The sequence below is a fragment of the Neovison vison genome, chromosome 1, assembly GCF_020171115.1.
Source record: "Neovison vison isolate M4711 chromosome 1, ASM_NN_V1, whole genome shotgun sequence".
NCBI classification, from domain to species: Eukaryota; Metazoa; Chordata; class Mammalia; order Carnivora; family Mustelidae; genus Neogale; species Neogale vison.
The window spans coordinates 252,778,863-252,796,537 of NC_058091.1; the positions used below are offsets into that span (position 1 = coordinate 252,778,863).

Consider the following 17,675-nt stretch of genomic DNA (forward strand, 5'->3'; position numbering starts at 1 on the left):
TCTGGGCCTCCCTTGGGCAGGAGGCAGGGACAGGGGCACCTGAGGAGTCCATGACATAGTCTCATGCCTAGGGCTCCCCACCAGGGCCCAAAGCTTCCATAAAGCCCAAGGGTTCTGTGAAGGAGAAATCCGACCATGGATGGAGGAGGGGAGGAAAGAAGAAACAGGGAAGAAAAGAAAACAAAGTGAATGGAAGAAAGAAAGGAAGAAAAAGCAGAAAAAAAGAACTTAGGCAACATTACTCTAAGTGAAAAAGCAGGTCACCAAAGACCACATATTATATGGAGAGTCCAGAATAGGCAAATCTGTAGAGAGAAGATAGATTAGTGTTTGCTTGGTAGAGGTCAGGCAGGAATCAGGGTTTGGGAGGTGATCACAGAAGGCTACAGGGTTTCTTTTGGGGGTGATGAAAATGATCTAAAATTGGTTGTGGTGATGGTGGCACAACTTTGTGAATATACCAAAACCCAGTGAATTGTACGCTGAAATGGCTGAATTGCATGGTATGTGGAGCATATCTCAATAAAACTGTTCCATGGAAGGAAGGAAGATTGAAGACAGTCCAAGACAGCAGCATAGGAAGCCCCTGAAATCACCGCCCCTGGACACACCTAGTCTATAGTTACACATGGAACAGTTCCTGCCGAAAAAGAATGGAAAAGTAGTGGAACATTTCCCTCCACAGCAAGGGGTAAAAGGGTCACATCAAGACAGGTAGGAAAGATGGAGACACAATCTTGCCAAAAACCATAACCCTGGTGGGATAATTCACAATAAAGAGAGATCTTCTGGGTCGTAATCTCTCTCTGAGGAGAGACGGGTTTGTGTCCCACACTGCACCCCCCCAACCCTTGGTATCTGCACTGAAGAGAGAGGAGGGTCTGTGGGGATCTGAGGTATTCCTTCCGAGGGGCTCATGTGCAGACTTGCCCATCCTGGGACCAGCGGGAAGTCAGCAGTTTGAGAGGTGACTGGGTTATACGTGGAGAAGGTGCATTTACCAGAGGGGCAGAGGTCAGTTAGGACTTTCTTTGGGGATGGAGGTGCTGGTGGGCAGCACTTTTGCACTTTACCTCTACCTTGCTAGTATGGGTCAGTACGCACAGACACAGCTTTGCTAAAGCCTTGGGTGTACCTGTCCCCCAACCCTCTTTCTCGGCCTCCCTAGAGCCATGGGCATGCCCGGGCCTCAGCACTCTCCAACAGCCTCACTGAAGATGGTTGGCGAGGGCAGTCCACACAGGGGACAGCGCTGATCACCTGGCCCTTGTGGCTAGAGGTGCTTGTGTTTATGGGCCCCCTGTGATCATAGCAATTAGAAAGTTCTGGGCAGGCTGTCACACTCAGCGCACTGCACAGAAAGCAGACTGAAACACAGCCCCAGTCTGCCTCTGAAAAAGACCCCTCTACTTATCCGGGAACTTCAATCTGAGGGACAGGTTTCGGGTTTGCTGGATATCCAGAGGCTACAGAGGCACTTGGAGGGAATACAGCCAGGGAAATAGCGTCTTTGAGCCTTCCCTTGGCCTTCACAAAGCTCACTGGCATCTCTTAGGAAAGCGCTTATACATTTGCCTGAAGCCCTGATTTTTCCAAAGTTGCCCACAGGACACCTCCAAATTTCCTGGTCTGGATGCCAGCAAGGTCAACAACTGCAGTCCTACAAGACTATATACATTTGCATACTTAGAAAGTTGCTACCTGAGGCTCTGGCTTCCAATTGGACCAAAAGTAGGTGCTGCCTGTGATTTCTCTCTTTGGAACACTGGCAGGTCTTGGCACACACAACCACAGTGGTCGCTCAAGAATAAATCACACTACTCAGTCACAAAGGCTTGAAGAACAATAAGAGCTAGGGCAAGGTTGAATGATAAGGTTCATCTCCTGCACAAGGCCACTTTTTCAGGACTAAGGAGGTAGTTCTTTTGACTAATACATAGAAACCAACACAAAGAGGCAAGCAAAATGAGGAAAGAGAGGAATATGTTCCAAATAAAAGAACAAGACAAAATCTCAGAAAAAGATCTTAATGAAACAGAAATAGTAACCTATTCAAGAGTTCAAGGTAATGGTCATGAAGATTCTCACTCATCTTATAAGCATGGATGAACACTGAGAACTTCAACAAGGAAACAGAAAATGTAAGAAGGTACCAAACAGAAGTCACAGAGCTCAAGAATACAATAATGGAACTGAAAAATACATGAGAGGGGCCCAACAGCAGATCAGATGAAGCAGTTGAATGGGCCAATGACCTGGAACACAGAGCAGTGGAACTCACCCAGAGCAGCAAAAAGAAAAAAGAATTTTAAAAAGTGAAGATAGCTTAAGGGACTTAGGGAAGATCATCAAACAGTATAACATTTGCTTTATAGGGGTCCCAGAAGGAAAAGAAAAAAGGGGGCAAAAATCTTATTTGAAGAAATAATGGCTGAAAACTTCTCTATCCTGAGGACAGAAGCAAACATCTAGTCCAGGAAGTCCAAAGAGTTCTTCTTCTTCTTCTTCTTTTTTTTTTTTTTTAAATAAAATTTTTATTTTAAAATGAACTATTTTATATTTATCAGAGAGAGAGAGAGAGAGAGAAAGGGTACAGGCAGGTGGAGTGGCAGGCAGAGGGAGAGTGAGAAGTAGGCTCCCTGAGGAGCAGGGAGCCCAATGTGGGTCTCGATCCCAGAACCCTGGGATCATGACCTGAGCTGAAAAGGTAGATGCTTCACTGACTGAGCCACTCAGGCACACTTGTCCAAAGAGTTCTAAATAAGATGAAACCAAAGAGAATCACATTAAGACACATTATAATTAAAATGTCAAAAGTTAAACAGAGAATTTTAAAGGCAGTAAGAGAAAAAAAAAAACAAAACCAAAAAACTTCTTGCATACAGGGAACCCCTCTAAGACCATAAGCTGACTTTTCAGCAGAAACTTTGCAGGCCAGAAGAGAGTGGCATCATATATTCAAAGTGTTGAAAGGAAAAATACTTCTAACCAAGAATACTCTACTTGGCAAGGTTATCATTTGGAATTGCAAGAGAGATAAAGAGTTTTCCAGACAAGCAAAGTCTAAAGGAATTCATCACCACTAAAGTGGCCTTACATGAAATGTTAAAGGGATTTCTTCAAGCTGAAAAGAAAAGGCACTAACTAATAACAAGAAAACATATGACAGTAAAAATTTCACCGGTAAAGGTAGTAGATTAACCACTTATAAAGCTAATATAAAGGTTAAAAGATAAAAGCAATAAAATTAACTAAAACTCTTAATGATTAGCTAAGGGATACCAAAATTAAAGAATGTAAATATAACATGAAAATCACAAAACATGGGGGGAATAGAGTTTTTACACTGCATTCAAATTTAAGTTATCAACTTAAATAAGATATATATATATATATCTACACACACACACACACACACACACACACACACTGCTCTACATGAATTTCATGGTAACCACAAAGCAAAAACCTTATAATACATACACAAAACATAACAAGAAAGGAATCTAAAATTAACCCTAAATAAAGTCATCAAACCACGAAGGAAGAGACCAAGGAGAAAAAAAACAAAAAACATAGAGGAACTATGTTCCAGAAAACATAGATGTTTTCTGATGAAATGGCAGTAAGTACATACTTAACACTAATTAAGAGTAAGTGGACTAAATTTTCCAATCAAAAAACACAGAGTGACTGAAAGGATAAAAATAAGACAAATATATTCACTATCTACAAGAGACTCACTTCAGATATAAGGACACGCACAGATGGAAAGTGAAGGAATGAACAACGATATTCCATGGGAATGGAAAGAAATCTGGTTTAACTATATCAAACAAAATAGATTTTATTTTATTTTTATTTTAGAGAGAGAGAGCATGTATGCATGAGTGGGGAGTGTGAAGGGGCAAATGGAGAGAGAGAAAATCTTAAGCAGGTGACAGAGCCAGGATGGAGCCTGATGTGGGGCTCGATCTCAAGACTCTGGGATCATGACCTGAGCCAACAACAAGAGTTGGACACTTAACCAACTGAGCCAGTCAGGTGCCCCAGACAAAATAGACTTTAAAGCAAAAATGATAAGAGAAGACAAAGAAGAGTATTATATCATGATAAAGGGGTCAACCCAAAAAGATGATAATATTTGTAAATATTTGTGTGCCAACACAGGAGCACCTAAATATATAAAGCAAATACTAACAGACCCACAGGGAGAAATGGACAGTAATACAGTAATAGCAGGGGACATTAATACCCCCCTTTCTTCAATGGATAGAACGTCCAGACACAAAATCATTAAGGAAACATTGGCCTTAAATGACACATTAGACCAGGTGAATTTAAAAGATATATATGGAATATTCTATCTTCAAACAGTAGAACACACATACTCTTCAAGTACATATGGAACATTGTCCAGGTTAGATTACATGTTAAGCCATAAAATAAGTCTCAATAAATTTAAGGAGATTGAAATTACTCTTAATGATAGAGAATAAACTGAAGATTGGAGGGGAGGTGCGCAGGGGTATGGACTAAATGAGTGATGGTTAAGGAGGGTGCTTGTGGTGATGAGCTGGGTGCTGCATTTAAGTGACAAATCACTAAATTCTACTCCTGATGAATATTATACTATATGTTAACTAACTAGAATTTAAACAAAAATTTGAAGGGGGAGGGGAAGAGAAAGGCCAAAAATCACACCAAGCATCTTTTCTGACCACAGTGGTGTGAAATTAGAAATTAATTACAAAGAAGAAAACTGGAAAAAATTACAAATATGTGAAGATTAAACAAAACAGCCAGTGGGTCAATGAAATCAAAGGGGAAATTAAAAAAAAAAAAAACAAAAACCTTGAGACAAATGAAAATGGAAACAAAACAATCCAAAATCTAGGAGATGCAGCAAAAACAGTTCTACGAGGGAAATTAATAGGGATACAGGCTTACCCCCCAAAAGAAGAAAAATCCCAAATAAATAATCTAAACTTACACTTAAGAAATTAGAAAAAGAACAAATGAAGCCCAAAGTTAGTAGAAGGAAGGAAATATAAAGATCAGAACAGAAATAAATGAAATAGACTTTAATAAAAAGTAGAAAAGATAGATAAAATAAGAGCTGGTTCTTTGAAAAGATAAACAAAATGGACAAACTTTTGCTAGATAATTAAGAGAAGAAGGGAAAAGGCTCAAATAAGTGAAATCAAAAATGGAAGAAGATAAGTTACAACTGATAGCATAGAAATACAAAGGATTGTAAGAGATTGCCAAGAATAATTATATACCAACAAATTGGACAAACTGGAAGAAATGGATAAATTCCTAGGAACATACAATCTTCCAAAACTGAATCATGGGGGCGCCTGGGTGGCTCAGTTAGTTAAGCATCTGCCTTTAGCTCAGGTCATGATCCTGGGGTCTCAGGATTGAGCCCCGCATCGGGCTCTCCTCCTCAGCAAGAAGCCTGCTTCCCCCTCTCCCTCTGCCTGCTGCTCCCCCCATTGTGTGCTCCCTCTTTCTGTCAAATAAGTAAATAAAATAAAATAAAAACCCTGAAGAAACAGAAAATCTGAATAGACCAATTACTTTACCAATTATTAAAGGGATTGAATCAGTAATCAAAAACTACCCTCTACCCCCAAAAACCTCCCAACAAACAAAAGTCCAAAACTACACAGCTTCACTGGTGAATTCTACCAAACATTCAAAGATTTAATACTTATCCCTCTCAAATGCTTCCAAAAAAGTGAAAAGGTGGGAATGCTTCCAGACCCATGTTAAGCCCAACATTACCCTGATCCAAAACCAGACCAGGACACTGAAAGTGCATGCACACATGCACGCAAGCACACACGCACATAATTACAGGCCAATATCTTTGATAAACATAGATGCAAAAACTGTCAACAAAATATTAGCAAATCCAATTCAATAATACATTAAAAGAACCGTACACTATGATCAAGTGGGATTTATTCATTCCAGGGAAGAAGCATGATTCATCATCATCAATGAGGATACATCACTTTAACAGGAAAAGGTAGAAAAATCATATGATCATCTCAATAGATGCAGAAAAAGCATGTGACAAAATTCAATATCCATTTATGATTTAAAAAAAAACCAAAACTCTCAACAAAGTGGGGATATGAAGAACGTATCTCAACATATTAAAGGCCATATATGACAAACCCACAGCTTACATCCTACCCAACAGTAAAAAGCTGAAAGCTGTTCCTTTAAGATCAGGAACAAGACAAGGATGCCCACTCTTGCTATTTTTATTCAACATCATATTGGAAGTCCTAGCTGAGGAGTTGGCAAGAATAGAAGAAATTAAAGGCATACAAATTGGAAGGGAAGAGTAAAACTGTCACTTCTTGCAGAGGACATGATACGCTATACAGAAAACTTTTAAGACTCCACCAAAAACCTGATAAAAATGAATTCAGTAAAGTCACAGGATAGAAAATAAATATACAAAAATCTGTCACATTTCTATACAGTAATAATGAAGTACAGAAAGAAAAATTAAGAAAACAGCCTCCTTAGGGGCGCCTGGGTGGCTCCATCAGTTAAGTGTCCCACTCTTAGTTTCAGCTCATGTCATGATCTCATGGGTGGTGAGATGGATCCCCGAGCTGGGCTCCGTGCTCAGTGTGGTGTCTGCTTGGGATTCTCTGCCTCTCCCTCTTCCCCTCCCCGTACTTGCATGCACTCTCTCTCCTCGCTCTCTTAAATAAATAAATAAAATCTTCTAAAAAAGTAAACAAAACAATCTGATAACTGCCTCAAAAAGAATAAAATACCTAGGAATAAATTTAAGCAAGATGATGAAATATCTTCACCCTGAAAACTATAAAACATTGACAAAAGAAAGTAAAGAAGACACAAATAAATGGAAAGATAGTCCATGCTCATGGATAGATAGAATTAATATTGTTAAAATGTCCATACTACCCTAGGCAAGGTACAGATGCAATGCAATCTGTAACAGAATTCCAATGGCTTTTTAACAGAACTAGAAGAAAGAATCCTCAAATTTGTGTGGAACCACAAGACTTTCTCTAACCAAAGCCATCTTGAGGAAGAAAACAAGGCTGGAGGTATGACACTCCTTTGATTTCAAACTACACTGCTAAGCTATAGCAATCAAAATAGTATGACATTGGCATAAAAATAGACACAGAGATCAATGGATCCAGAATAGAGAGCCCAGAAATAAACCCACACCAACCCCTAAGCAGTGGTGGGGCAGGACTCATACTGGGGCTCCCTAGTTCCACCCCGGAAACAGGAGAACACCCCAAGAGCCTTTATGCTGTGATGGCCGGGCACAGAGGGAAGAGGTGACAAAGCAGCCAGTGGGATTCTAGAGTGCAGTGGGGCCTGCCAAGACCCTTTGTTGGGTGTGAGCTGCTCCAGCCACCTTTGCAAAGAGCACCATGAAGGCCATTAAGAGAGGTTGGAATCAGTGTGGCAAAAGGTTAGACTACTTTAGAACCCGGATGATACAGGAGAGCAAATCTGGGCTCTTAGCGGGGTAAGCTATGGGGAACTTCCTGCCTGAGCAGCACTCCTTCTTAGGAAATGTGTGTGCTGGGCTCCGGGGCCCACCTGCAGAGCCTGGGCTTGGAGCAGCCAATGACGTCAGCCCCACACTCCCCTATGCCCCCAACATCTGGCCAGACCAACTGTGGAGCCCTAAAGGCCAGCATCAGGTTGTCAGAACTGTGGACCCCCACCCCACTCGGAAGCTTAATTTCTGTGTCCTTGCCCAAGTCACCTCCCCTATCTGGGCTGGTGGGTAACATAGCCAGTGGAAGGGGCTGCAGTCCTGTTCGGGGAAGGGGCCTCTTCCCTCTCCAAGACCGATTCAGAGCCTGCGGTTGGATTCTGTCCTGAGCCCTGCCCCGACACCACTATCTGGAGGGAAGCCCACTGTGATGTCTGAATTAGGAAAGGGAACCAGGGATTTCTGAGCTCCTGCTAGTTGCTGGAACTTCCCTCACTGGGTTTTGGTTTCCTGATCTCAAGTAGAGGCAGTATTATGCACTTCTTAGGGCTTTTGGGGAACTAAAACTAGATATTCACTTATGCATTCATTCAACAGTGTTAGTGTGCCTATCCTGTTAACAGCACAGGCACGGGCCTGCCCATGGGGAGCGTACCCCTCTGGGGGAGGGTGCAGGCCTGAAACACAGAGAATGCATCAAGGGGAATTAGACAGTCTGGGCTGAGGCAAGGGGACCTCCCTCCTGGGAGGTCAGGATTAGAACTTGGTGTTTTATTCTGAGAGCATCAGGAGGGACAGCGCATGGTCCCACTTCCATGTGGAAACCCACTTTGTAGCTGCAGAAGGCAGGAGAGCAGTTAGGAGGGGTCGGGTGGACCCCTGCCATGGGACCTCTGGGGGGGAACGCTGGCGGAGGGGTGGGGGCACCTTGCCTCTTCTCCCAGGGTCTTTCCAGAACTCTGGCTCCAGCCTCCACACACTCTGCAGGAATGAGGAAGTGCCACACCCACGAGAGGCTGCTGATACTTCAGGCGCTTATAAATATTATCTCCCTGCCCTGGGAGATAACCCAGAGCAAGCCAGCGGGTGGGAAAAGGACCCAAGGGCCCTGGGCATGGGTCCAAGTACTGGGTCTATCTCCAGCCCCTCCTGAGCTTATGTTGGGTCTCGGATAGATCACCTGCTTCCCGCTTCCCAGTGATCTTAGTTCCCTCACCTGGTGTCGATGGGACTACCACCGAGTCTGGACTCCATTTAAGTCCAGACAGTGGAGTCCAGACTGTGTTTTACTATAGAAAGACCCCAAGCTTTAGGGTCAGACAGGCTTGGGCTGGAATCCTTGCTTTGCCACGTTTGAGGCTATGTGGTCCGAGGCTGGCCAAACTTTGCTTCTGGAAGCCTGCAGCTGACTTGGGGCCCACACTTTGGGAACCATTGCCCTAGACTATCATCCCTCAGGGAGGAGAGCCTCTGATCCACTCACCGCTGTGCCCCCAGCAGGGCTGGGCATACAGTAAATCCTTACTGAGTGCTTGAGGATCCTGGGCTCTGGGTGGTCTGTTCTGGCTGTGACAGAAGTGGGTGGAGGGTGGGTGTGGGATGGGGGATGTTGGCAAGAAACAGATCAGGAGGAGGGTAGGGCGTCTAACGACAAGAGGCGCTGGGACTTGGGGTCGCTGAACACGGTCCTCAGGGATGTCCACATTCTCATTGCTAGAACCTGAGCACATTTTCTTCTTTGGCATAAAAAGGAGTCAGTAGATCTGGTTATGTTCAGGAAAGTGGGATGGGGAGGCGATCCTGGATCATCCTGGTGGTCCCTAAATATAGTGACAAGAGCCCTTCTAAGAGAGTAGATGGAGATTTGACTATGGATGGGAGAAGGAGTTGTGACAAAGGAAATAAGAGGGGCAAGATGTGAGAGAGAGCTCACGAGCCAAGGGGAGCAGGCAGCCCGGGAGCTGGGAAAGGCATGGAAATGGAGTCTTCCCTGAGGCCCCAGGAGCGACCAGCGCTGCCAGCACCATGATCTCAGACTACTGACTTCCCAGACTGTGAGAGAATCTGTCTGCCTTCTTTTCGGCCACCAAGGATTACAGCAGCCCTAGGAAATGAACGCAGACCGATATCCAGCAGGAGCAGTGGAGGTCACTGAGTGGGGCCCAGGTGGGTGCACTGCCGGACATGTGCCAAGGGCCACACTCTCTCCTAGAGTCTCCCCTTGGCTGGCGCCACCTCACCCCTGACTGGGCCCCACCCTGTCCCAAGGGCAAGCCCAGTTAGGCCCTTCAGATTTCTGTACTCAGAGCACACCTCCACCATCCCCCGCCCTTGTCCTCCCCTGACCCCAGCAGTGATAAGGGCCTGCGGTCAGGTCAAGGCTGAGTTTTGTCCCCAGCCGGAAAGCAGAAAGGACAGGGCTATCGGTCATCAGGGAAGCGGGGAGACAACCTTACAGAGGGCCACTTGATGGCCCTGGCAGTCTCAGTGTGAAAATCAATCTCTGGCTTTTGTGGCCTCCTTCAGCCCTTAGGCCCCCACCCGTCCAACTGATTCACCACCCTGGTCTGCCCAACCCCTCTGCTCACTGTCTCCAGGGCCTGGAGGGCAGAGCATGGCCACGGCCACGGCCACGGCCACCCAGAGCATGCGTGTCCTGGTTCTGTGGCTGCTGTGTGTGACCCAGGCAGGCACAGCCTCTCGGCAGACCTCAGCCTCACAGTCCCCTCCTAGGGTGGCTGTGAAGACCGGAAGAAGAGGTGTTCATTCCGGGTCCACAGTGTGCCCAGCACCCAGGGAACAGCCAGTCGGGGGGAGGGGCTGCTCTTTCTATTGTTGCTCAGAACATGGCTTCAGCTGACTCCCTAGCTTGCGTCACTTGGGTAATATACTTCTCTTTTCTGAGCCTCAGTTTCCCCAGCTGTGAAGTGGAGATTAAACAAGCATAGGGTTGTGGGGAAAGTGAAATGAGGTCACAAGTCCAAAGGGTCCAGAGACACCCTGGATGACAAAGGTCTTTCCCATCTGCCTTTAAGGCTCAGCTGGGAGGTCTGCTCCCAGGGCTGGACTCCCTGGGTCCCACACAGCCTCCTCTGGGCACCCAGCACACGGGGCTTCAATCTTTGGGATGTGCTGCACCGAGCTGCAGCTAGGTGGCGAGACCGATGCGTGGGGTGGGGTGGGGGGGAGCTTGCTTTGTTTCCCTTTGCACCCTTAGCACCCAGCACAAGGGTGGGGATGGGAGCCCCACAGAGGGACTGTACATGGAAACAATGGCAAACGTGTACAGCGGGCCCCTAGTGGGTGTCCGAGGAGCGCTGGCTGGCATTGCTAAGTGCTTATTGAATAGAGTTCCCTAGGGATTAGGGGTGAAGGCAGCCTCTCCACCATGGGTTGCACAGGTAAGAGCAGTGGGGAAGCGCCACATGTGACTAGGATGAATCGTGTCAACGGCCTTCAGCGGGGTCTACTCCCTGTGCTTTGTTCTTTATTTGCTTCTTGATCTAACTTAGCTTTGTGCTCGAGGCTGCTTCCTGAATGAGGGAGGGAATAGGGAACGACATGGTCAGAGGGGGCCTTACCCATCAGGGCCGGATGTGGAAGGCTCCAGATCTCCATTTTGGAGAGACATTGCTGGGTGGTTTGGAGGATGGATTTGAGAGGGAGAGTCTCAAGGTTAGGAGGCTGGAGGCAGGAGCAATGAGGCTTGTTCCAGAAGGCTGGCAGTGGAGGGGTGGAGGGCCCGGGACCCAAGTCTATGGCAGGACACTCCACACCTGGCTGCTGCAAGGACCAGAGGGGACATGAGGCCCAGGGGTTTGGCTGGACAGTTTTGCTCCCACAATGCTCCACAGGGACCAGAACCCAGAGGATGTGGGGCTGTGGCATCCGTCCAAGCTTTTCTCACGGCTGATGCTCAGTTACTAAGAGGAGACAAGTGTCCCACTGGGGCTGTAGAGCCTGGGCAACAGGCAACCCTGGGAGGCGAGCAGGGCAGGCTGATGAGGACAGACCTCACACTCTATGAGATGAGGAAACAGAAGCCCCATGGACAGGCGGGGACTGGCTCACACCATGGAGAGTGGGAGAACTGAGAGCTGAGAGTAGGGTTATGCAGCTGACTTTCCACGCTGGTGCATCAGAACAAATCACCCGAAATGTCATTTCTGCATCCCCGGGGCTCAGCACAGTTCCCAGCACGTGGTGGGAAGTTGAGAAATGTTTGCAAATGAATGGATGGATGGATGGACGGGACAGACGGATGGATGGATGGATGGGTGGGTGGAAGGGGGCACACTACTTGCATTTGGGGAGGCAAAGGCATGGTCTGTGGGAAGAGTAAGGAAAGCAACATTTGCTGAGCACTTCTGCATGCCAGGCATTCCACCAGCACCCTTTTGCTCAGCCATCTCTGCAGCTAGAGTGCCCGCAGACCGGGCAGTGTCCTCTCCAGGCTGTGGGCGACCTTCCTCAGAGCCACTCAGGTCTCTGGTGGGCTTTCCCTTAATGCCCGGTGCTGGCTTTGCCACCAATGCATGCATCTACATCTCATTCCCATCCTATTTCTCTTTTCAGCCTGGCTACCTCTTGGGTAGCCAGGAATTCTGGGGCTTTCTCTCTCTTGCATCTCCTGTACCACAAACATCCAAGGATCGCCAAGCCTATTTTTCTTAACAGTCTCCTAGATTTTGCTCTAGTTCCTTCTCTCTCTCATGGGTCAGGGCACATTCCCCTTCACCGATGGCTCCGTCTCCTCCTTCTGGTCCACGTCTTTACAGGGGAACCAGAGCTCTCTTTCCAAAGTGCAGAGCTGCCTGGCTTAACCCCCACCCTTGTTTCTAATACTTCTATCTTCCCCTAAGACCAATGGTACAAGGTCCAAGGCCCTAGCCTCACCTGCAAGGCTCTGCTTTCCTGGTCAGGCCAGCCCCCTTTCTCCTCTGACCCGAGCAACTCTGGCGGAAGAGCGGGTGCCTCATAAGTGCTCAGTGAACGTGGACCAGGCTGGGTTTGTGGTCACTCCCCAGTCGGCGACATTAGTGCCTTGCCATTTCAGGGCTGTCCCAGAGAGCTTGGGTGAACACCTCAGCCGACTAACCAAGTGGCAGAACTGGGCCTCGAACTCAGGACTCCTGACTGTAAAGACAACGTCACTAGGAATAAAGGGCCCACAAGTTCTGGAGTAAGGGCTCTCTGTCCAGATCCCTGCTGTGTGACCCTGGCCACATGCTCTGAGATTTAATGTGGTCCCTTAAAAAACAGAAGTCAAAGCTTCTACCTTGGGATGGGGAGGCCATTGGGAGGATGGAACAACATGAGGTTTGCAGAGCGCTCACAAAGACTTTCCAGCACAAAATGTTCGACCAGCATCTGCGGAACAACCACCACCTTCACGGTTGTCATCGCTGGGGACCCCCGCCCCGGGCACTTGTCCCGCACCCACACACCCTCCGGGCAGTTACCTGTCTGTGGCTCCCCGCGGGGCTGTGATCTCTGTCCCACTCCACACCTGGAGCCTCAGGGGCTTCTCTTCCTGCCGCACGACTTCTTGGCTTTGACTCCTGGCCAGCTGAGAGCTGCCAAACCTCCGGCTGGTCTCCGGGACCCCGTGGCCCGCAGGCCTGCAGCGGAACAGCTGCTGGTATGCCGTGCGGAAGTCTCTGTTCAGCGTGGCATACAGGATAGGGTTCAGCGCCGAGTTGGCATAGCCCAGCCACAGAACAACGGCTTCAATGGCCTCGTTGATGGCATCATCCCCTATCAGCCCCCGGTAAACAAACACGGTAAAGTAGGGGAACCAGCAGATGATGAAGGCTCCCATCACGGCAGCCAGTGTCACTGTGGCTTTGTGCTCCCCGACGGTGGCCACCTTCCAGGAGCCCATGTGATGGATCCGCTTGGCCTGATCCCGGGCAATCTTGAAGATGCGGTAGTAGGTGACGCACATGACCAGCAGCGGCAGGTAGAAGGTGACCAGCCCATCCACCAAGCCGTACACCAAGTTGACCTGCACTTTGCACTTGGGGATGGTGTGATTGAAACTGCTGTTCTTATTCTCGCTGTTCCACCCCAGATGGATGGACAGGAAGGACAGGGTGATGGAGATGACCCAAATTAAGACAAGAGAGACAGCAACCCGGACAGGGGTGACCAGCACAGGGTAGCGCAGGGGGTCCGTGACTGCGCAGTACCGGTCGAGGCTGATCATGAAGAGGTTGAGGATGGAGGCCGTGCAGAGCATCACGTCCAAGCTGGTGTAGATATTGCAGAAGACCTTGCCGAAGCTCCACTGGCAGGAGAGCTGGTAGAAGGCCGAGAAGGGCAGCACCAGGAGGCCGAGGAGCAGATCGGTGATAGCCAAAGACACAATGAAGCAGTTGGTCAGACTGCGGAGCCGGCGGGTCAGGCCCACAGCCAGGCAGACCACCACGTTGCCGGCAATGGTGATGAGGATGAGGATGGTGAGGACCACGCTGACAGTGATCCTGCACGGGGGAGAGTCCAGACAAAAGGAGGAGGCTGTGCCGTTAGGTACCATCCTGGGACCCTCCGGCTCCTTCCTCCGCCCACGGCCCCTGGCCACTTCTCGCCCAGCTTCCCAGTGTGTCAATTACATCAACCGCTGGGCTCTAGGCTCGCAACGGAGCCCAAAGAAAATGTCCAGACGTGGGGAGGTGACAATGACTACCGCAATACTGTTATTCTAGAAATAAATAAAGCAGTCTCCTGGGAGGTATTGGGCATGAGTATGGACGAAGAAGAGCAAAAGGAGAAAGTTTCTGGTTCAAATTCCAGTCCTCAAATCACTGCCTGCAGACCCAGCTTCCTCCAGGGACTGGAGCAGGTCTCTACTCTCCAGGTTCTGCATAGAGGTGGAGGCACTGGAGCCTGAATCTGGAGGTGGCTTTGGTTTTATGCAGGAGGGATCAGGTTGAGGTGTGGCCGCATCCTTCTCCATAGCTGGTGGACGTTCCCACCCAAGAGCCAGGGGTTAAGGGGAGCCGCATCTGCCTCTTAGGACCACTGGTGAACAGGAGCTGAAAATGCAAGCATCAAGCATTGAACACTTTGAAACCAGACCAACAGCATGACCAACTGGAGAGGAATCCTGCTAGACCCTGACCTTGCTATGAAATACCAGGAGGCACAGGGCCAATCTGGATACCTCTCCTTAGGAGGGACTGAGGCAACCAGGATACATGAGGGAGGAGAGAGGGAGACAGGATGCAAGGGTCTGGACCACTGTGTCACTCTGCGAGATACGGTTGGAGGGGTGGGACTATTTATACAGGAGAAAGAAAGAACTAGACACAAATTTAAACACAAGAATAGGGGCTGTGTCTGCTTGCTCACTGCTGGTTCCCAGTGCCTGACCCTAGAGGCAGGCATTAAGAATCTGATGGATAAATGATCAAAGGAGTGAATAAATAAGCAAATGCAATGAATTTTCTCTGATAAGGCACTGAGAACAGTGTCTGATGCTGTTGGTTTTCACAAAAACGTCATCATACCATATAGCAGGAGCTGGCCAACTTTCCCAGGAGAGAGCCTGGTAGCAAATGTTTTCGGCTTTGCATCCCCCAAGGTCTCGGCTGGAATTACTCAGCTCTGTCATCATCGCCCGAAAGCACCTACCATGGAGAGACAACGTGCCAATGAATGAGTGTGTCTGTGCTCCCATGAGACTTTACTATGGACCCTAAAATTTGAATTTCACATAGTTTTCACGTGTCGCAAAATAGGATTCGTCTTTTGATTTTTTCCAACTCTTTAAAACCATTTGCAAACTCTTTAAAAATGTAAAAGCCATTCTTAGCTCATGAGCTGCCCAAAACCAGGCAGAGGGCCAGATTTCGTCTGCTGTCATCGTTTGCCAACGGCACCCCCTGCCCACACCTGCTCCAAACATCGCTCTCAATCTTCCTTTTCTTATTTAGCAGCGTGTGTGGCCAGTCAGCCCGCACAGAACTGACTTGATCTCTCCAGTGGCAGCCTGGCAGCCCACGGGGTGGCTGGCCACCGTTGATCCCATTTTGCCTCTATCACAGGTATTTTGGTGTTTTCTGGCTCCTTCTTCTCTTCTTCCCTCCTTCCCATCCTCTCCGCCCTCCCTGCTTTCCTTCCACCTGTCCCAACGCAAACCTCACTTCAACAGAAAGGCTGCACACACACAGTACTTCTTGTCAAGTCCCAGAAGATCCCCTTCTCCTGGTGAAATTCTATGATTCCAGTGGATGAAAAACAGAGGCCCTGCTGACTCCCTTTCATGCAAGCTGATCCTGGTTTTCCAGAGAGCAGCTCGCAGGCCATCTACTGGGATCTGGGAGCCTGCAGAAATCAGGATGACAGCGGAATCCCTCTCAGAAGCAAGCGAATCGCCATGTGACATGAATTAAACCTCTCTGAGGCTCTGGCCTGGAGGGGTTTTGCAACCTGAATACGAGAAGCATCATTTAATCATAACCACAGCGTTGGGGCAAGGATCACGGCTTCTGGTCACCTTCTGCCGCTCCAGCTGGTTCAGTCACCAGGCTTTGCGAGCTGGGCCTCTGGTATTATTTTTAGAAGATCTTTTCATTACATAAATAACGCAAGCAGCATGGCTCTCCCTGGTACATTTAATTAACTGTGGAGGAGATAGCAGCGAGGCTATCTTTTTTGAGAATCCCTATTTCTGATAACAAATTTTTTCCCGAGTTTCTTAACAGCCAGGTGTAGGTATTTTGGCCCTGGACCAATATTTTAGTTAATGTTTGGGATTTTCAAATCTGAAGGAAGCAGCCGCTCGCATAATTCAAAATCCATCCTCCCCTCCCTTCTTTCTTTCTCTTCCTTCCCTCTGTTCTTTTTGGCCAGTATTTCTTTCAGAACTTAACACATGGCAAATGCTGTTCTAGGTGCTGGGGGCACAAGGAGGAACAGAGCAGCGGCGGTCCCTTTTTCATGGGATCTCAAAGAATCACTTCTGTCGTGTTTCTATTTTATAGCCCAGGTCCTGGAGCTTCCGGTGACCTTTTGTAAAGGCAGGAATTTTCGAATGGAGCCTCATTCCACCCTGTACCTTGTGGATAGAGGGACTGCCCCAGAGGCCACAGCCCCACAAGATGACGGTCACTGTTTTCATCATCACAGATAACACAAAAACACCTTCTCGAACTTTCCTTTCAAAATTCCAGAGCCATGACATGCTTATTGCAGTAAACCCAATATCCTGAGGGATATGGGAAAGACCGACTGTTTGGGCTGTCACACACGCCCAGGAGGTGATTGTTGCTGACAGTTTTGTGTGACGGAGGCCTTCCCTTCTTGCTCTGGGCTTCTCTGTGTACACAGGTACACACGCTCTCCACGTTACCGAGCAACTCTGTTTCCCTAATTCCTTTATTGTATAAAGACACCCCTCTAGGTCACTTAGACCTCACTCCTTCTTTTGAGAACCTGTGCTGTGGCCATACAGCCTCTACCAGGCTAAGTGTATGAAGGACATCTGTGACAGCAGGTGTGCAAGCAGCAAAAAGCAAGAACCCAGAGTGTCCAGCAGCAGGGGATGGCTTGAGAGTATGGTTCATCCTTACTGTGGGATCGCCCTGGGCATGGTGAGATCACATATTAAAAGAAATATCATTTTATCCTCACAATAACCCATGAGTGAGAGAAATCATTGCCCCATTGTCTGAAAGAGTGAAGCTCAGAGGGGCCAAGTGATGTCACAGGACTAGTAAGTGGCCAGAAAGCCTGGATTCAAATTCAGCTCACATCCCGTCAGCCTGCCTTAATGCCTATGCTCAATCAGACGTCACTCCATCCTTCCAGCTGGATCTCATCAAACATCCCTGTACTTGTCCCCTAACTTCCCCATTCAGTTAACCCAGTCTTTCCCCAAACCTATCACACCTTCTTACTCCTGCCTTTGCTGTCTCCCTCACCTGCAGCCCTGCTCTTCCCTGTGTTCACTTCAACTACACTCCTTTCAAGGCCCTGCTCAAGCACCTCGATCTCCCTAGAGCCTTCCCAAATGCCTGGAGGCAGAAGCATTCTCCCCTGTGCTTTGTATCGACTTATGCTTTGGCACCTGCTGCCTTGCAGTGTTAATATGGCTCCCAGGGTTAATTTGCCTACCTGCAAGGCCTGGATCTTGCCCACCTCACTCCACCCCCCT

General features: G+C 48.1%; 1 protein-coding gene across 4 annotated transcripts in view; it reads right to left on the bottom strand.

The window, feature by feature from the left end:
• HRH2 (histamine receptor H2) overlaps positions 1–17,675 on the bottom strand; it is a 74,154-nt gene that overhangs the window by 37,492 nt on the left and 18,987 nt on the right. For 2 of the 4 annotated variants that reach the window (XM_044229279.1, XM_044229250.1), the window contains exons 2-3: positions 15,028–15,147; positions 12,979–14,553 (exon numbers count right to left, since the gene is read on the bottom strand). In XM_044229279.1, coding sequence (XP_044085214.1) covers positions 12,979–14,054 — 1,076 coding nt within the window. In that variant the 5' untranslated portion in view covers positions 14,055–14,553; positions 15,028–15,147. Of the gene's footprint in view, positions 1–11,226; positions 11,300–12,978; positions 14,554–15,027; positions 15,148–17,675 lie in introns of those variants that run through there. The other 2 variants (XM_044229269.1, XM_044229260.1) reach the window with 2 other exon arrangements.